This window comes from Malus domestica, chromosome 10, assembly GCF_042453785.1.
Source record: "Malus domestica chromosome 10, GDT2T_hap1".
Classification (NCBI taxonomy): Eukaryota; Viridiplantae; Streptophyta; class Magnoliopsida; order Rosales; family Rosaceae; genus Malus; species Malus domestica.
The window spans coordinates 14,928,386-14,955,388 of NC_091670.1; the positions used below are offsets into that span (position 1 = coordinate 14,928,386).

At 40.2% G+C, this 27,003-nt stretch overlaps 1 protein-coding gene across 1 annotated transcript; it reads right to left on the bottom strand.

The window, feature by feature from the left end:
- Positions 1–19,663: 19,663 nt before the first annotated feature.
- LOC139188569 (uncharacterized) lies at positions 19,664–22,432 on the bottom strand. The gene is made up of 2 exons (XM_070806179.1): positions 22,328–22,432; positions 19,664–20,521 (listed from the first exon to the last, which is right to left on the bottom strand). The coding sequence occupies exons 1-2, from the start codon at positions 22,430–22,432 to the stop codon at positions 19,664–19,666; spliced, it is 963 nt and encodes a 320-aa protein (XP_070662280.1).
- Positions 22,433–27,003: the final 4,571 nt, after the last annotated feature.

Genomic DNA, 27,003 nt, shown 5'->3' on the forward strand with positions numbered 1-27,003 from the left:
ATGCAAAAATCAACTTTTAAACTCAAAGGGGAAATTCATGCAACACTTGGGGTCAAATTCAATGTTTTGGACCCCTTCTTCAACAGCCAACACCTTAGAGCTCATTTCCATGCTCTTTCAACTCTTTTTCACACTTTTCTCAACATTTTTCTTTTTTTTTTCTTCTTTTTTCTACGAATTTTCTTTTTTTTTTTTTTTCTCGTGCCTCAAAATAGACTTTGGCACATCCACCTATCAAAAATCCTTCCCCCACACTTGTTTTCTGCACACCCTTAATCAAAAGGAATTCATTTTAAGTCATGCTTACTATGCTTCAAGAACAAGGGTATGGATGGTCCTAATCTAGGCTAGGTAAGGATAATGTGGGTTAACAAACAATATAGGCTAAACAAGGCTCAACGGGTTTAAACCTACAAAAACAAATGTATGGAATGAAGGCTTTTTGGCTATGGTGGTAACTACTAAACAACTTTATCTTGAATATGTGTTATGCAATTCAATAACATGTTTTGAATGAAATTGGCATGAGTTCTAGCATTTGGAACTAAATGATGAAACGCCTTCTAAGTAGTAACCAAGCAAAGAATAATGAGATCATGCAACGACTTTAGAAAACAAGAATGCACACATTTTAACTCTCCAAATAAAGTTTTAGGCTCAAGTCTCTCAGGGTTGTAGCTTTAGTTTGAGTTTCTTCCTTCAAGCATGTCACAAAAACTGATTTTTTTCCTTTTTGATTACATGTGAATTCATAAGTTATAACTACAACTAAGCATAAACCAAGAGTAAATCAAACTTCCATCCATGTTTATAACTCTCTTCAATAGTCATGCAATTAAAAACCGAATCCTCATCATTGTGTTGGAAGGTACCCTAAGACATAAACAAACACACAAAAACAACTTAAAAACGACTCTTTTTGGGTTTTTTTAAAACAAATTTTCAAATTTTTATGGGATTTTCGGATTTTTGAATCAAAACACATTAAAACACACCAAAACAGCCTAAAAACACCTAAAAACAGCAAGAAACAACATTGGAAATTATGAGTGAGAAAACCCTAAGAATTTGCATCAAAACACTTTGGTTACCCCCCCCACACTTAAACCAAACATTGTCCTCAATGTTTCAAGCATAGACTCACACAAAAACACATAAACAAACAAACCAACACTAACAAACTAAACATGGCAGAAACGAAAGAAACAACAAAGAGAAGGGTTTAGAAACGCAAATCTGGAATTGGAGTGCTCTCTAGGTCTTCCTTTGTCAAATGCATGGGTTGCCTCCCACGAAGCGCTTGCTTTAACGTCTTCCAGCCGGACGGTACCTCCGTTTAAGCTTGACTAGGTTCCATGGCATGGAGGGGTACATCCTCCATGACATGCTCCTTGAAATACTCATGCATTGGGTCTATGTATGGCAGTGGATAATGATGGTCCCAGATTGTGGCATTGAGCTTCCCAAGGTCAAAGTAAGAACTCCCATAATCATGGATTCGATTTGGTACCTGCACCACAGAAGGCAATAACCTATTAGTGGAAACGGGAATTGGAATTAGAGGAGGAGGCTTACCAATGCATGTAGATGAAGACTCAAAAGGGGCAGCAAAGGTGGTGCTCTCGGCCAGATTTGGTATTTTGGGTGTAATGACATGTTTCGTATGCTCCACTCCAATACCCTCTTTGGTGATGCATCTAGGGACATCCTTCTTGATTGGTGCGCATGAATGTTCCTTCCCCACATTTTTAATCACATCTGATAGGAGCATATTTATGCGCCTTAGTTAGCTAGTTCTTATGCATTTTCGTTATGTTTTCGTCGTTAAAGTAGTCTTTTGAGCTACTTTCATGTGTTTTCAGGCTTAAAGGGCATATGACATAAAAGGATGCAAATTGGAGCCTTTTGGAGCAAAATGGAGCTTAGATTGGAAAGCCAAATGCTTCCCATGGAGGATTCACCCCATTCTACCCCATTGCCGATTCTATTAGGGAGGCCCTTCATGAAAACAGCCCGCACCAAGATAGATGTGTTTAAAGGAACTTTAACGATGGAATTTGATGGGGAAGTCATTGATTTTAATCTTTCTGAAAGTATTAAATTTCCTAAGGACGATCATTCTTGCTTTTCTATTGATATAATTGATGACTTGGCGCAGGATTTCCTCGATTGTTTGGAGAGGGATACACTTGAAACGACAATTGCACAAGGAATTGGGCACAAAAATGGTGTTGCCGTGCCTAGAAGTGAGGATGAGGCCGAGATAGTGGCTGCCCTTGAGTCACTCCCTCAACACCATGGTAAGCCTTCTAACCCAATTTCAATTCCAGTTTCCACTAATAAGATGTTACCCTCAGTGATTCAGGCACCCGTACTTGAGCTTAAACCGTTACCCGATCATTTAAAGTACGTTTTTCTGGGAGACAACGAGACATTGCCCGTCATTGTCTCTTCATCACTCACGGCCATAGAGGAGGAGAAGTTGATCCAAGTGTTGAAAGAGCACAAGACGACCATTGGGTGGACTTTGGCCGATATTAGGGGAATTAGCCCAACTACGTGCATGCATCGCATACTTCTAGAGGAGGGGGCTAAACCAACTCGAGAGGCTCAGCGCCGTCTCAACCCTCCAATGATGGAAGTTGTGAAAAAGGAGATTATCAAACTTCTTGATTGTGGAGTGATTTATCCGATCTCTGATAGTCGTTGGGTGTCACCGGTGCAATGTGTTCCAAAGAAGTCCGGAGTGACCGTGGTGAAGAATGCCGAGAATGAGCTTGTGCCAACCCGTATCCAAACAGGTTGGCGAGTGTGCATTGATTATAGGAAGCTCAACGCCACCACAAGGAAGGACCACTTCCCTTTGCCGTTCATTGATCAAATGCTTGAAAGGTTAGCCGGTCATTCTTTTTATTGTTTCCTTGATGGTTATTCTGGATATAATCAGATTGTCATAGCGCCTGATGACCAAGAAAAGACAACTTTCACATGCCCCTTTGGTACTTTTGCTTATCGTCGCATGCCTTTTGGTTTATGCAATGCTCCGGCCACATTTCAAAGGTGTATGGTAAGTATCTTTTCAGATTTTGTGGAAAAGATTATTGAGGTATTTATGGATGATTTCAGTGTGTTTGGTGATTCATTTGATGGATGTTTGGAAAATCTCACAATAATTTTGAAACGATGTGTAGAAACTAACCTAGTGCTTAATTGGGAAAAATGTCACTTTATGGTTAGACAAGGCATAGTTCTAGGGCATATTGTTTCAGAAAGAGGAATTGAAGTGGATAAATCGAAAATAGATCTTGTACGCTACTTACCCTCTCCTACTTCGGTTCGAGAGGTTCGTTCGTTTCTTGGTCATGCAGGATTTTATAGGCGATTTATCAAGGACTTCTCCAAGATCTCAAACCCTCTTTGCCGTCTCCTCCAGAAAGATGTGGCATTTGACTTCAACGAGGAGTGTGAGAAGGCGTTCAATCACCTCAAGGAAATGCTAACTTCGGCCCCTATCATAGTGCCACCGGATTGGAGCCTTCCTTTTGAGCTTATGTGCGACGCTTCCGATTATGCATTAGGAGCTGTTTTGGGGCAAAGGAAGGACAAGAGGCTGCATGCTATCTATTATGCCTCTCGGACTTTAAATGATGCACAATTGAATTATTCCACCACTGAAAAAGAACTTCTAGCTGTTGTATTTGCTTTAGATAAATTCCGTTCTTATTTGCTTGGTACTAAAGTTATTATTTATACTGACCATGCAGCATTGAAGTATTTGTTCACCAAGAAGGAGGCCAAACCACGACTCATTCGTTGGATGCTTCTTCTCCAAGAGTTCGATATCGAAATCCGGGACAAGAAGGGAAGTGAAAACGTGGTGGCTGACCACTTGAGCCGTATGGTACATGAGGAGGATGCCGTACCTATCATGGAGACATTCCCAGATGAGCAACTGATGTCCGTCAAGGTAAGTGAACCGTGGTATGCTGATTTGGTGAATTATTTGGTGTCTAAACATGTCCCTAGTGAATTACTTAAACACCAAGGTGATAAATTGAAGAAAGAGGCACGGTTTTATGTGTGGGATGACCCGTATTTATGGAAATATTGCCCTGACCAAGTTATACGTAGGTGTGTGCACGATTCTGAGTTTAATGCTATTCTAACATTTTGTCACACTTATGCTTGTGGGGGACACTTTGGCACTAATAGTACAGCACTTAAGGTATTAGAATGTGGTTCCTAAACAACAAATGCCGCAAACCCCCATTTTTAGTGTTGAAATATTTGATGTTTGGGGTATTGATTTTATGGGTCCCTTTCCTTCGTCACATGGATTTCTTTATATATTACTTGCTGTGGATTATGTGTCGAAGTGGGTGGAAACAAAAGCCACCCGAACTAATGATTCTCGAGTGGTTGCAAATTTTGTGAAAACTAACATTTTTGCAAGGTTCGGAATGCCACGCGTGCTCATCAGTGATGGAGGTTCCCATTTTTGTAATCGAACCATCGAGGCGTTGCTCAAGAAATACAATGTCACGCATAAGGTGGCCACACCTTATCATCCTCAAACGAGCGGGCAAGCCGAGGTTTCGAATAGGGAAATCAAGCAAATTCTTGAGAAGACCGTGGGGCCTACGAGGAAGGATTGGAGTTTGCGCTTAAACGATGCATTGTGGGCGTATCGCACTGCCTACAAAACGCCCATTAGGATGTCACCTTTTCGGCTCATCTATGGGAAGCCATGCCATCTTCCCGTCGAGTTAGAGCATCGTGCACACTGGGCCGTCAAAACGTTTAACATGGACCTTGATGCCGCAGGTTTACATAGGAAGCTCCAATTGTGTGAGCTTGAGGAAATCCGAAATGAAGCATATGAGAATGCCCGGATTTACAAGGAGAAAACGAAGGCATTCCATGACAAGATGATTCGTGCCAAGACGTTCTCTATTGGGCAGAAAGTGTTGTTGTTCAATTCTCGCCTTCGGTTGTTTCCGGGTAAGTTGCGTTCCAAATGGGCTGGTCCTTTTATTGTCACTAATGTTTTCCCTCATGGTGCAGTGCAAATCAAGAGTGCAAGGACGCAACAAGAATTCAAAGTGAATGGGCATCGATTGAAGCCCTATTACGAGATGTTTGAGGAGCATGTTGTGGAGGAGGTACCCCTCCATGCCGTGGCACATAGTCAAGCTTAAACGGAGGTACCGTCCGGCTGGAAGACGTTAAAGCAAGCGCTTCTTGGGAGGCAACCCATGCATTCGACAAAGGAAGACCTAGAGAGCACTCCAATTCCAGATTTGCGTTCCTAAACCCTTCTCTTTGTTGTTTATTTCGTTTCTGCCATGTTCGGTTGTTAGTGTTTGTTTGTTTGTTTATGTGTTTTTGTGTGAGTCTATGCTTAAAACATTGAGGACAATGTTTGGTTTAAGTGTGGGGGGGTAACCAAAGTGTTTTGATGCAAATTCGTAGGGTTTTCTCACTCATAATTTCCAATGTTGTTTCTTGCTGTTTTTAGGCGTTTTTAGGCTGTTTTGGTGTGTTTTAATGTGTTTTGATTCAAAAATCCGAAAATCCCATAAAAATTTGAAAAATTGTTTTACAAAACCCAAAAAGAGTCGTTTTTAAGTTGTTTTTGTGTGTTTGTTTGTGTCTTAGGGTACCTTCCAACACAATGATGAGGATTCGGTTTTTAATTGCATGACTGTTAAAGAGAGTTATAAACATGTATGAAAGTTTGATTTACTCTTGGTTTATGCTTGGTTGTGGTTATAACTTATGAATTCACATGTAATCATAAAGAAAAAAAATTAGTTTTTGTAACATGTTTGAAGGAAGGAACTCAAACTAACGTTACAACCTTGTGAGACTTGAGCCTAAACATTATTTGGAGAGTTAAAATCTGTGCATTCTTGTTTTCTAAAGTCGTTGCATGATCTCACTATTCTTTGCTTGGTTATTACTTAGAAGGCGTTTCATCACTTTAGTTCCAAATGCTAGAACTCATGCCAATTTCATTCAAAACATTTCATTGAATTGCATAACACGTATTCAAGATGAAGTTGTTTAGTAGTTACCACCATAGCCAAAAAGCCTTCATTCCATACATTTATTTTTGTAGGTTTTAGCCCCGTTGAGCCTTGTTTAGCCTATATTGTTTGTTAACCCACATTATCCTTACCTAGCCTAGATTAGGACCATCCATACCCTTGTTCTTAAAGCATAGTAAGCATGACTTAAAATGAATTCCTTTTGATCAAGGGTGTGCAGAAAACAAGTGTGGGGGAAAGTGAGCCTTGTGTATTGTGTGCCAAAGTCTTAAATGAGGCATGGGGTAGAAAAGAAAAAGAAAAGAAAAAAAAAATGTGAAAAGTGTGAAAAAGAGTTGAAAGAGCATGAAAATGAGCTCTAAGGTGTTGGTTGTTGAAGAATGGGTCCAAAACAGTGAATTTGACCCTAAGTGTTGCATGAATTTCCCCTTTGAGTTTAAAAGTTGATTTTTGCATTCAAAAGTGAATTCTAAGTGTCAATTTCATTGCTTTGCTTACTATTGTTTTAAGAACGTTTGTTTACCCTTCACCTTTCTTTGTTAGCCAATACCCCAAGCCCCGTTACAACCCTTAACTTCTATCTTGAGTGTTGTGTATTTCAATTTGTGGAGTTTGGGATTGGTATGAGCATATGGTGTCACTGGTTCTCGCGTCTAAGTAGTAGCATTCCTTTCATGAGATCATATACATGCTTATTAAATTCAAAAAAAGCTTTCCTTGTTATAATATATGTGAGCATTCGTTTTCATATTTACATCAATCTTCTCACATATAACTAGTATAGGGTGTGTAGTCAGAAAATCTGTGTGAAAATTGAGTGCATATCTAGTGAGGATTTGAGCAAATTCTCTAAGGCATGTTACTACATTCAAAATCATGTTTTACTTGGTTAAATGCGAACTAATACGTGGTAACTATAATTAAGTATGTGCTTAAGTGTAAAGATGGCTAAAATCTGTGGGAATGATAATTTTTAATATGTCATGTGCATTGGAAATCCCTGAGGCAAACGTTGGAAGGTTTAGGTTATTTTTGTTTGTTTTGTTTCGTTTTGTTTTTCTTTTGTTTCTTTGTTTTGCTCGAGGACTAGCAAAAGCTAAGTGTGGGGGAATTTGATAGGAGCATATTTATGCGCCTTAGTTAGCTAGTTCTTATGCATTTTCGTTATGTTTTCGTCGTTAAAGTAGTCTTTTGAGCTACTTTCATGTGTTTTCAGGCTTAAAGGGCATATGACATAAAAGGATGCAAATTGGAGCCTTTTGGAGCAAAATGGAGCTTAGATTGGAAAGTACATGCTTGGAGCACAAGGAATGGACGAGTTTGAAGGGCAAAGGAGCTTAAGAAATGAAGAACAAAGAATTCAGAATTAGAAACCAAAGTTTCTAAAGTTGGAAGTTTCTATTCTTGGTTTTGGGCTTTCTAGAAGCCCTATCTACAAACCCTAACCCTAGCCCACTAATTTGCCGCACCTAGGCCTTTAAAATTTCTGATTTCCTTGCCTTGCAAGGCATTCTAGAAGCCTAAACCCTAGCCCACTAAACCAGCCGAACCCTAGGCCTTTTCCCTTGCAAATTCTGATTGTTTTAACCTATTTTCTGGTGGATTTGGGTTTCTAGAAACCCTAATCTGATTGCTAGGGTTTTTAAGTGCCTATATATACTCTCTTAAACCTCTTGGCCGAACCTACCACCCCCCATATCATTCATTCACGCCAAAAACCCTATTTCTCTCCTTGCCGCAACCTTCCACCCCCAGATTCCCATATTTCTGCCACAATTCACCCTTGCCGTGCCTTCCCACCACCATCACCACCGTGTGCAGCCACCATTGGAGGAGGAAGAAGTAGTGCCGTGCAGTCCAAAAGGAGGGAGAAGCCTTGCACATGCAATCTGCCATTTGTGGAGTGTTTGGAGTTCTTTCTTTCTTTGTTTCTGTTTTCATGTTTAATTTAAATTGTTGTTCAATTATGTTAGACATGTGGAACTAATTTCTTTATAGTTAGAGGTGAATTTGAAGCCATGGACATATGTTTTATATGATTTGATTTCTTCCAATTATGATTTCAGAAATTGTGAATGTGATTTACTTATCTATTTGATTGATAACTTGTTTATGTATGTGGGTTGAGGGTCGACACTTAATTTGCATGCCTAAACTTGATGCTAGGATATAAGGGAATTTCACCTAATCGTTATTAACTTGTATTCATAAGTAGTGAAAGTTGCTAGTCACGATTGTGTTAAGTAAATCCTAGGCAAGAGTAACATGTGTATCCCATAGTTATGAATGCCTCGTCAATGCTTATGATTTCCATTAAACTTAATGATCTTTGATATGTGTCTCTATCATGCGTATTCCATAGTTAGGGTCCTTGATAAGAATAATTTGGTTGTAATGCGTATTCCATTCAATTCAATGAATCTAGGGAAATCTGAGAATTAATTGGTGCAATCTAGTTAATTTGGGGCATTGTCATTCATGGTTTGTTGAAAGAGTAATTGGAGATTGAGTTGTATGCATATGTTCATGTGTGGATAAGGAACCCTCTAACTAGCTTCTCACCATTCTATTTAATCACAATCTGTTTTGCTTTACATTTGTTTTTAAAGTTTGAGTTTTAGAGTTTTAATTTCGTCAAAATCATTCCCCCATTTATTTTAAAGTGTTAGATTAGTTAGAAATCCATTTAGTTGTGTTTTTAAGTGTTTTGAGTCAAGCCATAGTCCAAATTCGTCCAAACTAGTGTTAGGTGATGCGAAATAGATAAGCACACAAATTAAACCCTCTTTTTGTCAAATTGTAGCAAAGATGTAAGTAGGGATCGTTCTAAACCGGGGATTAGGAGGGATTGCTAAACACTTGGAAACTGACTTAAAAACTCAAAAACAAAGTTTAAAACACTAAACTAGACTCAAAGAATGCAAAACTAAAGGTTAAAACACTTAAACAAACCTAAAACTCAAAACAGCAACCTAATGACTAAAAACTGCCTAAAAACCACTTTCTGGGCAGTTTTGAGAACCTAACAAGAACTTGGACGAATTTGAGTGAAAACTTGAATCAAAACACTTAGAAACACAAATCAAAACACTTTCTAACTAATCTAAGACTTCAAAATAAAGGGGGATTTGTTTTGGACGAAAATTGAAAACAAAACAGAAACTTAAAACTAAACAGATTGTAAAACGTTTTTGGATGAAAAGGATGGATAAAAGACTAGTTAGGAGGTTCTTCTCCACACATGTCACACTTGCAAACAAAACGATTTTCAGTTGTTCTTCCAATAAATTATGAATACTCAACGCCCCAAATTAACCGTGAATTGCACTAATTAACCCTCAGTTTTTCCACGAGTTATTGAGTTGGATGATTGCATACGACAACCCAAAGCATTCCCTACAAGTTCCCTACATGAATTGCATAATAGAGATACAAGCAAGAACCATTAAGTTCTATGAAAAACATAAGCATTGACGAAGCATTTGTTACTATGAATTGCATGAAACTTATGCCAAGAATTCATTCAACACGATCGTTTTCAAGCGACCTTCACTACTTGTGATTATAAGATTGTAACTATTAGGTGAAACTCCCTCATAATCTAGCATCATATTCATGCATGAAAACTAAGCGTGCACTCTCAATCAACATACACAAATAAGTTATCAATCAAGTAGATGAACGAATTGAATCCACAACTTATGAAATAACAACTGAATGTAATCAAATCATATTGCAAGCATGTACATGGTTTCGAATCACCCCCTAACTAAGAGGGGTTTAGTTCCTCATACTCGCAAAGCAAAGATACATAAATTTAGAAATTAAAACCCAAAGAAAGAAAACACCTAGAAGGCTCCAACTTGGCAGCAAGATCATCAATGATTTCCCTTTCCTCCTTGCTGCGGCAGAGAAGTTTAGAACAGGTTTTGGGTGGTATTTAGGGTGTAGAATGGATGAGGAATGGTAGGGAAAGGTTTAGGGTTGATGGGGGTACGGCTAGGGATGATTTTTGGGCAGAATTTTGGGACTTTGGTGATGGGAAGGTGCGGCAGAATGCAAGGGCAGATTTCTGGCGTGAATGATTGTGTATGAGAGGTGGTGTTCTGATCTAGGGGTTATAATGAGTATATATAGGCATCCAAAACCCTAGGGTAATCAGATTAGGGTTTCTAGAAGCCCAAATCCACCAGAAATTAGGTTAAAACAATCAGATTTTTAGTGGGAATAAGGCCTAAGGTGCGGCTAGGGTTAGGGTTTAGAGATGGGCCTATGGTGCGGCAATGTCCAAGAATGTAAGGATGGGTCATCTAGAAGCCCAAAGCCAAGAATAGAAACTCTCACAAATGGAAACCTCCAAGAATAGAAACTTCCAACTTTAGAAACTTTGGGTTCTAATTCTGAATTCTTTGTTCTTCACTTTCATTTCTTCATTTCTTAAGCTCCCTTTGACCTTCAACTCGTCCATTCCTTGTGCTCCATAAGTAAAAACGCCATTTTAGCTCAATTATGCTCCATTTTGCACTTCCTTGCATACTTTGTCTCTAAAACCTGAAAACACATAAAACTAGCTTAAAAGACTACGTTAACTAAGAAAACACCATGGAAATGCATAAGAACTAGCTAACTAAGGCGCATAAATATGCTCCTATCATTAGGTACTCAAAACTGCCCAGAAAGTGGTTTTAAGGCAGTTTTGAGCCTTTTAGTTGCTGTTTTGAGTTTTTAGTTTGTTTAGGTGTTTTAAACCCTAGTTTTGCATTAATTGAGTCTAGTTTAGTGTTCTACATTATATTTTTATGTTCTTGAGTCAGTTTTACATTGATTAGCATCCCTAGTTAATCCCCGGTTAGAACGATCCCTATTTGCTCATATACTACAATTGTCATCCATAGGGTTTAATTTGTGTGTCAAGTTAATTTTCACATCAACATCTATTGCAAAACAAGAACGAACATCATTAGGATTCTTAACATATTCAGGAACTTTGAATTTAATCAATTCATCACCAAACTCCATTGTTAACTCTCCCTTAGCCACATCAATCTTGGTTTGGGCTGTCTTCATGAAGGGCCTCCCTAATAGTATCGGCAATGGGGTAGAATAGGGTGAATCCTCCATGTCAAGCACGTAAAAGTCCGCTGGAAAAATCAAATTGCCCACCTGCACCAAAACATCTTCCAAAACACCCTTTGGATATGCATTAGAACGATCGGCTAATTGAATAATCACACCATCGTTTTTAAGCTCACCTAAGTTCATAGATGCATAAATAGAGTATGGCATAACATTAATCGAAGCCCCTAAGTCTAACATGCATTGTTCAAACTTAGTCTTGCCAATAACGCACGGAATTGTAAAACTACCCGGATCTTTGCATTTAGGGGGTAATTTCCTTTGTAACATGGCAGAAACATTCTCACTTACTTGGACCACCTCTTTGTTCGAAATCCTTCTCCTTGATGTACAAAGTTCTTTTAAAAACTTAGCATACCTCGGGACTTGCTTAATTGCATCAAGGAGCGGAACATTGACTTGAACTTTTCGAAAGGTCTCTAGAATGTCCTTCTCGGCTTCTTCCTTCTGTGATTGCCTAAACCTGCCAGGAAAGGGCACATTTAGTGGAATGGAACTAGAAAAAGTCGAATTTGGACTTACCTTGGTGGTTTGGGACGGCTTAGGAGGGCTAGATGGTGGCGGCAAGGATTGTTCATCCTTGGCCGTGAGTTTTGGTCCCTGTGCTTCCTCTTGTAGCAACTTTTCATCCTCATCGTGACTTGATTTGGATGATTTTGGTTCGGCTCCAACCTGTGTACCACTTCTCAACATGATTGCACTGACGGTTTCAAAGCCTCCTTTAGGATTCATAATAGTTGAACTAGGCAATTTGCCTTGTTCTCTAATATGCCCCATGAATTCCGCTATTTGCCCCACTTGCTTTTCCAAGTTATCCACCCTTTTGTCTTGGATTTGCCTCTCTTTGTTTTGATTTTGTACTTCCTGCGTCAAAGTAGTAAGTAACTTAACAATCTGATCATTATCCAAAGATATACCTGAGTTTGTTGGGGCAGATTGCAATTGGGTTTGATTGGGGACGGATGGCTTTGTATAAAAGCCCGGTGGTTGCTGCCTAAATCCTCCTTGTTGTTGGGGTTGTTGAGGATCCCTCCACTTGAAATTTGGATGGTCCCTCCACCCTGGATTGTAGGTGTTTGAGTATGGATCATGGCGTGGTTGATTTTGGCTCCCAAAACCGACGGCATTGGCAGATTCCCAACCCCCATTCTCAATCAATTTAGGGCATTGATCGTTGGCATGTCCTTGCATAGAGCACACACCACACACACTTGGTCCATGAATCTTCATTCCCTCGGTGATGCGAAATATATTAAGCACACAAATTAAACCCTCTTTTTGTCAAATTGTAGCAAAGATGTAAGTAGGGATCGTTCTAAACCGGGGATTAGGAGGGATTGCTAAACACTTGGAAACTGACTTAAAAACTCAAAAACAACGTTTAAACCACTAAACTAGACCCAAAGAATGCAAAAGTAAAGGTTAAAACACTTAAACAAACCTAAAACTCAAAACAGCAACTAGAAGGCTCAAAACTGCCTAAAAACCACTTTCTGGGCAGTTTTGAGCACCTACACTAATTTGGACGAAATTTGATGAAAACTTGAATCAAAATACTTAGAAACACAAATCAAAACACTTTCTAACTAATCCAGGACTTCAAATTAAAGGGGGATTTGTTTTGGACGAAAATTTAACACAAAACAGAAACTTGAAACTAAACAGATTGTAAAAACGATTTTGGTGAAATAGATGGATAAAAGGCTAGTTAGGAGGTTCTTCTCCACACATGTCACACTTGCAAACAAAACGATTTTCAGTTGTTCTTCCAATAAACTATGAATACTCAACGCCCCAAGTTAACCGTGAATTGCACTAATTAACCCTCAGTTTTTCCAGAATTTATCAAGTTGGATGATTGCATACGACAACTCAAAACATTCCCTACAAGTTCCCTACATGAATTGCATAATAGAGATACAAGCAAGAATCATTACGTTCTATGAAAAACATAAGCATTGACGAAGCATTTGTTACTATGAATTGCATGAAACTTATGCTAAGAATTCATTCAACGCGATCGTTTTCAAGCGATCTTCACTACTTGTGATTATAAGATTGTAACTATTAGGTGAAACTCCCTCATAATCTAGCATCATATTCATGCATGAAAGTTTCTATTTTTGGAGGTTTCCATTTTTGAGAGTTTCTATTCTTGACTTTGGGCTTCTAGATGACCCATCCTTACCTTCTTGGACAATGCCGCACCTTCCTAGCCCAATTCCTCTTGGATCCTCACTTATTGCCGCACCATAAGCCCAATCTCTTTCAGATTTGGACCCCTTGCCGTACCTAGGCCTTCTAGAACCTCCCTTGTGCCTTGCCTTGCAAGGCTTTCTAGAAACCTTATTTTCTGGTGGACTTTCAGCCCTTTGCCGCACCTAAACCCTAGCCCATTGCTTAAACCTGATTTCCCTAGGGTTTGTGGTGCCTATATATATGTGTTCTCAGCCTTGCCGCATATACCACCCCCCATATTCATTCTACACGCCCAAAAACCCTAGTTCTAATTCTTGCCGCAGCTTCCACCCCCAAACTCCCAACTTTCTGCCAAAATTCAACCATAGCCGCACCTTTCCATCACCATAACCACCTTGTGCAGCCACCATTGAAGGAGGAGAGGAGTAGTGCCGTGCAAACCAAAGGAAGGAAGAGACCTTGCACATGCAATCTGCAACTAGTGGAGTGTTTGGAGTTCTTTCTTCTCTTGTTTCTGTTTTCATGTTTAATTTAACTTGCTGTTCAATTATGTTAAACATGTGGAACTAATTTCTTTTTAGTTAGAGGCGAATTTGAAGCCATGGACATATGTTGGTTATGATTTGATTTACTCTAGTTATGAATTCATGAACTTTAGATGTGGTTTACTTTTCTGTTTTGATTGATAACATGTTTATGTATGTGGGTTGAGGGTCGACACTTAATTTGCATGCCTAAACTTGATGCTAGGATATAAGGGAATTTCACCTAATCGTTATTAACTTATATTCATAAGTAGTAAAAGTCGCTAGTCATGATTGTGTTAAGTAAACCCTAGGCTGGATTAACATGCGTATTCCATAGTTATGAATGCCTGGTCGATGTTTATGATTTCCGTTGAACTTAATGATCTTTGTTCAATGTCTCTATCATGCGTATTCCATAGTTAGGGACTTTGATGAGGAATAATTTGGTTGTAATGCGTATTCCATTCAATCCAATGAATCTAGGGAAATCGGAAAGTTAATTTAAGCGGAGCTAATTAACTTGGAGCATTGACATTCATCGTTTGTTGAAGTCATAACTGGGAATCAAATTATATGCATATGTTCATGTGTGGATAAGGGTCCTCTAACTAGCTTTTCACCCTTGAATTCATCTCAATTTCGTTTTAGTTTGTTTGATTTGCAATTTGTTTAGTTTTAATTCAATTTCGTCAACAAATCAAACACCCTTTTCTGTTTTATGTTATTAGGTCAGAATCTGTCCTAATTAGGTTCTTTAGAGTGTTTTGAGTCAATATAGGTTAGGTTTAGTCCATAAACATTGTTTGAGTCTTAGTTTAGTCTTAACTTCGTCCAAGTTCATCTCTAGAATTTGTTTTGAGTGTAATTGTTAGTAGTGTGCTGTTTTAAGTCTAGTTTAGTGTTTTAAAGTTTAATTTGAGTAGATTAGCAGCCCTAGTTAATCCCCGGTTTAGAACGATCCCTATTTGCTCATATACTACAATTGTCATCCATAGGGTTTAATTTGCGTGTCAAGTTAATTTACACATCAATTCATAAGTAGTAAAAGTTGCTAGTCACGATTGTGTTAAGTAAATCCTTGGCAATAGTAACATGCGTATTTCGTAGTTATGAATGCCTCGTCAATGCTTATGATTTCCATTGAACTTAATGATCTTTGATATGTATCTCTATCATGCGTATTCCATAGTTAGGGTCCTTGATAAGAATAATTTGGTTGTAATGCGTATTCCATTCAATTCAATGAATCTAGGGAAATCTGAGAATTAATTGGTGCAATCTAGTTAATTTGGGGCATTGTCATTTATGGTTTGTTGAAAGAGTAACTGGAAATTGAGTCGTATGCATATGTTTCATGTGTGGAGAAGGAACCCTCTAACTAGCCTTTCACCATTCTATTTCATCAATTTCGTGAGTCTTTAAAGTTTGTTTACAAAGTTTATGTTTTAAAAATTCAATTTCATCAAAACCAAACCGCTTGCTTTTAAGTCTTGTATTTAGAGTCAAAACTTGTTTCCTTTAAGTCTTTTGAGTCTATGAAGTTCTATTTTCGTCCAAATCACTTGTTAGGTCTAGAATTGAGTCTTTTTTATTGTTATTTGCTGTTTTGAGTGTTTTAAGTTAGTTTTGAGTTTATATAGTCTAGTTTAGTGTTTTTTTTAATCTTATATTTGTTGATTAGCATCCCTAGTTAATCCCCAGTCTAGAACGATCCCTACTTGCATCATTACTACAATTGTCATCAATAGGGTTTAATTTGTGCGTCAAGTTAATTTTCACATCAAATTTTGGCGCCGTTGCCGGGGATTAGCAAACTTGCTAATCCCTTGGGTTTACCGTTGATGTGAAAATTAAATAGCACTCAAATTAAACCCTCTTTTTATCAATTGTAGCAATGTATGTAAGTAGGGATCGTTCTAGACCGGGGATTAGGAGGGATTGCAAAATCACTTAGAATTGACTCAAAAACGTAAAAACAAGTTTAAAACACTAAAATAAACTCAAAGAATGCAAAACTAAACTTTAAAACAGCTTAAAAAGGCTTAAAAACAGCAAGAAACAACATTTGAAATTATGGGTGACAAACCCTACGAATTTGCATCAAAACACTTTGGTTACCCCCCCACACTTAAATCAAACATTGTCCTCAATGTTTCAAGCATAGATTCACACAAATAACAAACAAACAAACAAAACAACATCTAAACAACCTAACATAGCAGAAACAAATTTAACAACAAAGAGAAGAGTTTAGGAACGCAAATCTGGAATTGGAGTGCTCTCTATGTCCTCCTTTGTTGAAAGCATGGGTTGCCTCCCAAGTAGCGCTTGCTTTAACGTCGTACAGCCGGACGAAGACCTCCTTCACTCCTCACTAGGGCCCACGGCATCCACGGTATGCTCCACAAAGGTGTCATAATAGGGCTTCAGACGATGCCCGTTCACCTTGAATTCTTGTCCTGTTTTCAAGCTTTGGATTTGGACTGCACCATGAACAAAAACATTAGTAATAACAAACGGTCCAATCCACTTAGAACGTAACTTACCGGGAAACAAACGTAAACGGGAATTGAACAATAGCACTTTCTGCCCAATTGAGAATGATTTCCCACGGATCATGTTGTCATGGAAAGCTTTGGTCTTTTGCTTGTAAATGCTTGCATTATCGTATGCCTTGTGCCGTATCTCATCAAGCTCATTCAATTGCAATCTCCTTTGACTTCCCGCTTCATCGAGGTTCATGTTAAACTTCTTGATGGCCCAAAGTGCTTTGTGCTCCAATTCAATGGGAAGATGGCACGCCTTGCCATAGACAAGTCGGAAGGGGGACATCCCAATGGGGGTTTTGTATGTCGTACGATACGTCCAAAGTGCATCATCTAACCGTAAGCTCCAATCCTTCCGTGTTGGCCCAACGGTCTTCTCAAGTATTTGCTTGATCTCTCGGTTGGAAACCTCGGCTTGGCCATTCGTTTGAGGATGGTAAGCTGTAGAAACCTTATGGGTGACACCGTATTTCCTCAATAACGCTTCAATGGTCCGATTGCAAAAGTGTGACCCTCCATCACTAATGATCACCCGTGGCATTCTGAACCTTGCAAAAATGTTAGTTCTAATAAAATCTGCAACCACTTTAGAATCATTAGTTCGGGTGGCCTTGGCTTCCACCCATTTCGACACATAATCAACTGCAAGCAAAATATACATGAAACCATACGAGGAAGGGAAGGGACCCATAAAATCAATACCCCAAACATCAAAAATTTCAACATTTAGGATAGAAACCTGCGGCATTTGGTCCCTTGCACTAATTCCACCCATTCGTTGGCATTTATCACATGTTAAGCAGAAAGTTTTAGCATCTTTAAAAATACTAGGCCAATAGAATCCACATTGTAACACTTTGAGGGCTGTGCGTTGTGTGCCAAAGTGCCCTCCACATGCATATGTGTGACAAAAACTCAAAATTGAATGACATTCAGAATCGTGCACACAACGACGTATAATCTGATCGGGGCAAAATTTCCATAAGTACGGATCATCCCACACAAAAAACCGTGCATCATGCCTAAGTTTATCACGTTGGTGCCTAGTGAACTCACTTGGAATACGTTTTGACACCAAAAAATTAACAATGTCGGCATACCAAGGTGCACTAACCTTAATGGACAGCAATTGTTCATCGGGGAATGTCTCCAAAATCGGCAAAGACTCCTCATTGTTCACCATTCGGCTTAGGTGGTCAGCCACCACGTTTTCACTTCCCTTCTTGTCCCGAATCTCTATGTCGAACTCTTGAAGTAGCAACATCCATCGAATTAGCCGTGGCTTGGCCTCCTTTTTGGTGAGCAAGTACTTCAGAGCTGCATGATCAGTGAAAACAATTACTTTAGTACCAATTAGATATGATCGAAATTTATCTAAAGCAAAGACAACGGCAAGGAGTTCTTTTTCCGTAGTGGAGTAGTTCAATTGTGCATCGTTCAACGTCCGTGAGGCGTAGTAGATGACATGCGGCTTCTTGTCCTTCCTTTGTCCCAAAACAGCCCCTAACGCGTAATCGGATGCATCGCACATAAGCTCGAAAGGTAGGCTCCAATCCGGTGGCACAATGATGGGTGCCGTGGTCAACAACTCCTTGAGTTGGTTGAATGATGCCGTGCACTCCTTGGTGAATTCAAACGTCACGTCTTTTTGTAGGAGACGGCAAAGAGGTTGTGCAACCTTCAAGAAATCCTTGATAAACCTACGATAGAATCCTGCATGGCCAAGAAAAGATCGAACCTCTCTCACCGAAGTTGGAGAGGGTAAGTGACGTACAAGATCTATTTTCGACTTATCAACCTCAATACCGTTTTCAGAGACTATATGACCTAAAACTATGCCTTGTTTAACCATGAAATGGCATTTTTCCCAATTAAGAACAAGGTTAGTTTCAACGCAACGTTTTAAGATTAAACTAAGATTATGCAAGCAACCGTCAAAAGAATCACCAAATACACTAAAATCATCCATAAACACTTCAATGATTTTCTCAACATAATCAGAAAATATGCTCATCATACATCTTTGAAATGTAGCCGGTGCATTACATAAACCAAAAGGCATGCGACGATATGCAAAAGTACCGAAGGGGCATGTAAAAGTGGTTTTTTCTTGATCTTCGGGTGTTATGACAATTTGATTATAACCAGAATAACCATCAAGAAAACAATAGAAAGCATACCCGGCTAATCTCTCAAGCATTTGGTCGATGAACGGCAATGGGAAGTGATCCTTCCTTGTTGCGGCGTTTAGCTTCCTATAATCGATGCACACCCTCCAACCGGTTTGAATGCGTTGAGGAACAAGTTCATTCTCGGCATTTGCAACCACAGTCACTCCAGATTTCTTCGGAACGCATTGAACGGGTGAGACCCACTTGCTATCCGAGATTGGATAGATTACGCCACAATCTAACAGCTTGATTACCTCCTTCTTCACAACTTCCATCATCGGAGGGTTGAGACGGCGCTGAGCCTCTCGGGATGTTTTGGACCCCTCATCTAGAAGTATGCGATGCATGCATGTAGTAGGGCTAATTCCCTTGATGTCGGCCAATGTCCATCCAATTGCCGTTTTGTACTCCTTAAGCACTCGCACCAATTTGCTCTCTTCTTGTGCCGTGAGTGAGGATGAAATAATGACGGGCAATGTGTCATTCTCGCCCAAGAAAACGTACTTCAAATGACTAGGTAACGGCTTAAGTTCAAGTGTAGGAGGCTGTACCACTGAGGGAAGCATTTTATTAGCCGAAACTGAACTTAAAATAGGGTCCGAATACTTACCCGATTGTGATGGCAATGACTCAAGGGCAGCCACCATCTCAAAGACTTCTTCACTAGGGAGCACGGCAATGGACTCCAATTGCATGCCGTGGGCTTCCTTGGGGTTTGATTCCATGTCCTTCAACGTCTGTCCTTGTGCAATGGCCAAATCAAGTGCGTCATCCTTCAAATTGTCCAAATGGTCCTGTGACAAAGCATCAATTACATCAATAGCAAAACATGAATGGTTTTCATTAGGAAACTTCATAGAATCAGAGAGATTGAAATTAATAACTTCCCCATCAAATTCCATCGTCAGAGTGCCATTATAGACGTCAATCTTCGTCCTAGCAGTCTTCATGAATGGCCTTCCAAGGAGGATGGGTAATGAAGGGGCATGGTCCGATTCATCCATCTCAAGTACGTAGAAGTCCGCCGGGAAGATCTAATGATTAACCTGCACTAACACATCTTCCAAAACTCCCTTTGGATAGGCGTTAGATCTATCGGCTAATTGTATGATTACCCCATCGTTTTTCAACGCTCCTAGGTTCATAGATGCATAAATTGAATATGGCATGACATTTATAGATGCACCTAGGTCTAACATAGCAGATTCAAACCTAGAATTACCAATAACACACGGAATTGTAAAACTACCCGGATCTTTGCATTTTGGGGGCAGCTTGCGTTGTAAGATGGCTGAGACGTTTTCACTTACTTTGACCACCTCCTTGGTCGAAATCTTCCTCCTATTGGTGCAAAGTTCCTTCAAGAACTTGGCGTACCTCGGGACTTGCTTGATTGCATCCAAAAAGGGGATATTGACTTGAACTTTCCGAAACGTCTCCAAAATGTCTTTTTCCGCTTCTTCTTTCTTTGTTTGCTTAAACCTACTAAGAAAAGGGACATTTGCAGGGAAATCATTAGTAGAAACTGAACTTGACACGTTTTTACCTTTATTGGATGAATTGGACGAATTGGGATCACTTGGAACTTGCGGCACATTTGGTTCCACCTTGGCCGTGACTGGCCTTTGTTCCTCCTCTTCAATTCTCAACTCTTCCTCCTCGTTGGAACGTGGCTTGGATGGGTTGAGGTCAGATCCGACTTGCTTTCCACTTCGCAAATGCATAGCTTTTGCAGATTCAAATCCACCTTTCGGATTGACCACCGTTGAGCGAGGCAACCTTCCTTGCTCACGAAATTGCCCCATGAACTCGGCAATTTGTCCCACTTGCTTCTCCAAGTTGTCCACCCTCTTGTCTTGGATTTGCCTCTCTTTGTTTTGAGTTTGGACTTCCTGCGTCAAAGTAGTAAGTAATTGAAAAATCTTATCATTATCACTTGAATTACCTACATTGCTTTGGGCAGGTTGTGCTTGGACTTGTGGTGGTGCCAACGGCTTTTGATAGAACCCCGGGGGTTGTTGCCTAAATCCGTCTTGTTGTTGGCCTTGTTGGGGGTCTCGCCATTTGAAATTCGGATGATCACGCCAACCGGGATTGTAAGCATTGGAAAACGGATCCCCACGTGATTGATATTGGTTGCCATATCCCACGGCATTGAGTGTTTCCCATCCTCCATTCTCGATTAATTGTGGGCACTTGTCCGTAGGGTGTCCTTGCGTGGAGCATACGCCACAAGAAGCTACGGTTTTGACTTTTGGACCTTCCACCACCTGAGAAAGCAACGTAGTAAGGTTAGCCATTTGATTTTGAAGTTCAGTTATGGCACTTACCTCATTGACTTGTTGTTGCCGTGGCATGCTCCTTTGTCCAACACCTTCGTATTGTTGAGCGTTCAACGCTCGATTAGCAATCAACATCTTTGCAGCTGTAGGGGTCTTATCCACCAATGCTCCTCCCGCCGAGGCATCTAGCATTTGACGTTCAATTGGTAGAAGTCCGTCGTAGAAGTATTGTAGAAGTAGTTCCTCCTTCATTTGATGCTGTGGACATGAAGCAACAAGAGATTTAAAACGTTCATAATAAGTAGGAAAGGATTCACCTTCATCTTGTTGAATGCCACTTATCCTTTTACGTAGGAGGATGACTCGAGAAGTTGGGAAAAACTTCTCCAAGAAAGCTCGTTTCATGCTCTCCCATGACGTGACAGTTCCGGGAGCCAATTCGTACAACCAATCTTTCGCCTTCTCTAGGAGAGAAAAGGAAAAGGCCTTCATTTTCAAGATGCTCTCATCCACGTTCACCGGAGTCATGCTTGAGCAAACGACTTCAAACTCCTTCAAATGCTTGTTCAGATCTTCCATGGACAGCCCATGGTACTTCGGAATGTGATGTAACAAGCTTGACTTCAATTCAAACTCGGCAGTTTTGTCCTGAGCCGCCCTAGGGTATTGGATACATAGAGGTGCGGCATTATCCAATCCCGACGCGGAAAGCTCCTTGATCGTTCGGTTGTCCACTGCTGATAGGAGCATATTTATGCGCCTTAGTTAGCTAGTTCTTATGCATTTTCGTTATGTTTTCTTTGTTAAAGTAGTCTTTTAAGCTACTTTCATGTGTTTTCAGGTTTAAATGACATATTACATGAAATGATGCAATTTGGAGCTTTTGGAGCAAAAAGTGAGCTTGGATTGAAAAGGACAGGCTTGGAACACAAGGTTGGGATGAAATTGAAGAGTTGAAGATTTGAGGTTTCCTACTTGAAGTAGGAAAGCTAAGCCTAAAAGTTTCCATTTTGGGTTGATCTTTCCTAAACCGGAATGGCCTTGCGTTTGAGCAACATTAGAAGGTTCCGAAGCGTTGGAAGACACAAAGAAAGGTGTTAGAATATTTTCTCATCCTTGCCGTGGGTTAGGGCTTAATTTCTCTTGGTTTTGGGCTTTTTAGAAGCCCTATCCACATTCCCACTAACCAGCCGCACCTTTCCCCTTCTAGAACACATATTTCCTTGCCTTGCAAGGCTTTCTAGAAGCCCTAACCCTAGCCCACTTAATTGCCGCACCCTAGGCCCTTTTCTCACCAAATTTCTGATTGTTTAACCTATTTTTCTGGTGGATTTGGGTTTCTAGAAACCCTAATCTGATTTGCTAGGGTTTTTAAGTGCCTATATATATATTTCTACACCTAGCCGCACACATCACCTCTCCACAATTCAGAAATTCATCCAACCCTATATTCCCATTCCTTGCCGCAGCCACCATCATCCTTATACCCTTAGCCGCCACTCCTCCATCCATTCCAGCCATTTCCCACACCTTGCCGCAACCCTTCTCCACAACCATACACCATCCATACACCTTGCCGCACCACCATACTATCCTAACTCCCTTCCAAACCCAAAATCACATCCAAAAATCCCCTAAACCCTCTCTGCCGCAGCAAGGAGAAGAAGAAAGAGGAGCTTGATGTGCAGAATTCAAAGTGGAATTGTTGGGCGTTTTAGGTGTAATCTTTCTTATGTCTTCGATGTTTCAATTCAATAAACTTTGTGTTGTGAGTATGAGGAACTAAACCCCCTTAGTTGGGGGGTAATTCGAAACCATGTACATGCTTGCAATATGATTTGATTACATTCAGTTGTTATTTCATGAGTTGTGGATTCAATTCGTTCATCTATTTGATTGATAACTTATTTGTGTATGTTGATTGAGAGTGCACGCTTAGTTTTCATGCATGAATATGATGCTAGATTATGAGGGAGTTTCACCTAATAGTTACAATCTTATAATCACAAGTAGTGAAGATCGCTTGAAAACGATCGTGTTGAATGAATTCTTGGCATAAGTTTCATGCAATTCATAGTAACAAATGCTTCGTCAATGCTTATGTTTTTCATAGAACGTAATGATTCTTGCTTGTATCTCTATTATGCAATTCATGTAGGGAACTTGTAGGGAATGTTTTGGGTTGTCGTATGCAATCATCCAACTTAATAACTTGTGGAAAAACTGAGGGTTAACTAGTGCAATTCACGGTTAATTTGGGGTTTTGAGTATTCATAATTCATTGGAAGAACAACTGATAATCGTTTTGTTTGCAAGTGTGACATGTGTGGAGAAGAACCTCCTAACTAGCCTTTTATCCATCCTTTTATTAAAAAACGTTCTACAATCTGTTTAGTTTAAAGTTTCTGTTTTGTTTTCAATTTTCGTCCAAAACAAATCCCCCTTTATTTTGAAGTCTTAGATTAGTTAGAAAGTGTTTTGATTTGTGTTTCTAAGTGTTTTGATTCAAGTTTTCACTCAAATTCGTCCAAGTTCTTGTTAGGTTCTCAAAACTGCCCAGAAAGTGGTTTTTAGGCAGTTTTGAGTCATTAGGTTGCTGTTTTGAGTTTTAGGTTTGTTTAAGTGTTTTAACCTTTAGTTTTGCATTCTTTGAGTCTAGTTTAGTGGTTTAAACTTTGTTTTTGAGTTTTTAAGTCAATTTCCAAGTGTTTAGCAATCCCTCCTAATCCCCAGTCTAGAACGATCCCTACTTACATCTCTACTACAATTTGACAAAAGAGGGTTTAATTTGTGTGCTTATCTATTTCGCATCAAATTTTTGGCGCCGTTGCCGGGGATTAGCATGCTAATCCCTTGGATTGTTTTTGTTCCTTTTATTTCACTTTGTAAGACTTTGTGTAAGTTTCTGACCTAATTTTGTTTCTTGTTTCTTAGGTACTAATGTATGACTAGAAGCTCTCAAACGATTCGTGCGAACATCTTGGATTTTGACGACGATTTTGAGAGGAAGTTGAGAAGAGTTAGAAACCAGCAAGAACACCATCCACCAAATTCCGAATCTGACCTTGAAGAAAACGTACAAGAAGAGGAGGAGGAAGCCACGACAGGGATATTTGAAGAAGTCCAAGGCATGGCAGTGGACAACCGTACACTCAAGGAGCTTTCCGCCTCAGGTTTGGATAATGCCACACCCTTGTGCATTCAATACCCCATGGCTGCCCAAGGTAAGACGGACGAGTTTGAATTAAAGTCAAGCTTGCTTCATCATATTCCTAAATACCATGGCTTGTCCATGGAAGATCCTAACAAACATTTGAAAGAATTTGAAGTAGTTTGCTCTAGTATGACTCCCGTCAATGTTGACGAAAATATCTTGAAGATGAAGGCTTTTCCATTCTCTTTGATGGATAAAGCCAAGGATTGGTTATACGAGTTAGCTCCCGGCACTGTCACTTCTTGGGAGAGTATGAAGAGAGCGTACTTGGAGAAGTTCTTTCCAACTTCTCGCATCATCCTCCTACGCAAAAAGATAAGCGGAATTCAGCAAGAAGAAGGTGAGTCTTTTCCTACATATTATGAACGATTTAAATCACTTGTTGCTTCTTGTCCACAGCATCAGATGAAGGAGGAATTGCTCTTGCAATATTTCTACGAGGGCCTCCTACCTCTAGAACGTCAAATGCTTGATGCTTCGGCGGGGGGAGCATTGGTGGACAAAACACCCATGGCTGCCAAGGTCTTGATTGCTAATAGAGCGTTGAACGCTCAACAGTACGAGGGTGTAGGCCAAAGAGGACCCTCACGGCACCAAGTACATGAGGTAAGTTCAACTTCCGATCTTCATTCACAATTGGCTAATCTTACTTCTATTGTTTCACAGATGGCCGAGGGAATGAAGATGCAAGGACCTGTGGTATGTGGCGTATGTTCTATCCAAGGACATGTCTCCGAAAAATGTCTTCAACTCATCGAGAATGGCGGATGGGAGAGTGCGAATGCCATTGGGTTTCAAAGCCAAAATCAGTCAAGACATGATCCATACTCCAACACGTATAATCCGGGGTGGCGAGACCACCCAAATTTCAAGTGGAGGGATCCCCAACAACCTCAAAACCAAGGAGGCTTTAGGCAACAACCCCCGGGTTTCTTTCCCAAAACCTACGGCCTACCCCAAAATCAAGCCCAATCCGGCCCAAGTGCCTCAGGTACGTCTCTTGACAATGATGCACTTCTTAAGATACTAACTAAGTTGTCTAATGGGCAGGAAGATCAAGCTAAGGCTATGCAAAACCAAGATAAAAGGGTGGATCAACTTGAGAAACAAATTGGGCAGATTGCCGAGTTTGTAGGTAAGTTTCGAGATCCCAGACAACTTCCTAGTTCCACCATTTCAAATCCGAAGGGAGGTTTCGAAAGTGCAAAAGCAATCACCCTAAGAAGTGGTAAGGAGGTTGGGGCAGGTTTTTCATCAAAAACAGGTCATAACGAGGATGAAATTTTGCAAATGGAAGAGGAGGAATCAAGGTTGCCCACGGCAAAGGTGGTTCCACCTTTGCCGCAAGTCCCTAAGGCCCCAAATCTGCCCAATTTGTCCCACAAAGGTAAGAATGTGTCAAATTCGGTTCATACTAATGTTTTCCCTTCAAATGTGCCTTTTCCTAGTAGGTTCATGCAAACGAAGAAAGAAGAGGCAGAAAAGGATATCCTTGAAACCTTTAGGAAAGTTCAAGTTAACATACCTTTGTTAGATGCAATCAAGCAAGTTCCGAGGTATGCTAAGTTCTTGAAGGAGTTGTGTACCACTAGGAAGAGGATGTCAACTAAGGAAGTGGTAAAGGTAAGTGAGAATGTGTCCGCCATTTGCAACGCAAACTACCTCCCAAATGCAAAGATCCAGGTAGCTTTACCATTCCTTGTGTCATTGGGAATACTAGATTTGAATCTGCCATGCTTGATTTAGGTGCTTCTATAAATGTTATGCCATATTCCATTTATGCATCTATGAACTTAGGAGCATTGAAAAATGATGGGGTAATAATACAATTGGCCGATAGATCTAACGCCTATCCAAAGGGAGTTTTGGAAGATGTGCTTGTGCAGGTTAATCATTTAGTCTTCCCGGCGGATTTCTATGTCCTCGAAATGGATGAATCGGACCATGCTTCTTCACTGCCCATTCTACTTGGAAGGCCATTCATGAAGACGACCCGGACAAAGATCGACGTGTATAGTGGAACTTTGTCCATGGAATTCGATGGGGAAGTTGTTAATTTTAATCTTTCTGATTCCATTAAATACCCCAGTGAGGACCATTCATGCTTTTCTATTGATATAATTGACTCTTTGGCGCAGGGATATCTCGACGATTTGAATGACGATGCGCTTGAAAAAGTCATTACACGAGGCATGGAATTCAAAACCAAGGGGGCAGATTATAGTGTAACCCACGGCATACATGGACTAGGCCATGCCGTGCCCCCTAGTGAGGATCTAATTGAAGTTGTGGCTGCCCTTGAGTCCACACCTAAGCTTGATGGTAAGTATACTACCCGTGAGTCCATTCCCATTTCGACTAACAAATTACTTCCATCCATAATTCAGGCACCTATCCTTGAACTCAAGCCTTTGCCAAGCCATTTGAAGTACATTTTCTTGGGAGAAAATGAAACACTACCTGCCATCATTTCCTCCTCCCTCACGGCACAAGAGGAGGAGAAATTGCTTCGAGTTTTGAAGGAGTTCAAATCTGCCTTAGGTTGGACATTGGCCGACATCAAAGGTATAAGCCCTACGACTTGTATGCATCACATATTTCTTGAGGAGGGGGCCAAACCAACTCGAGAGGCTCAACGCCGTCTCAACCCTCCTATGATGGAAGTTGTGAAAAAGGAGATCATAAAGCTTCTAGATTGTGGGGTTATCTATCCAATCTCGGATAGTAGGTGGGTTTCGCCCGTTCAATGCGTACCAAAGAAATCCGGAGTGACGGTGGTAGCTAATGCCGAGAATGAGCTTGTCCCTCAACGTATTCAAACCGGTTGGAGGGTGTGCATTGACTATAGGAAGCTAAACACCACCACGAGGAAGGACCA

Coding starts and splice junctions, on each gene's coding strand:
- LOC139188569 (XM_070806179.1), bottom strand. CDS start 22,432: ATGGCTGGAATGGATGGAGGAGTGGCGGCTAAGGGTATAAGGATGATG. Junction 20,522..22,327: donor AATTTCTGAATTGTGGAGAG/GTGATGTGTGCG, acceptor ACTTTGACGCAG/GAAGTCCAAACTCAAAACAA.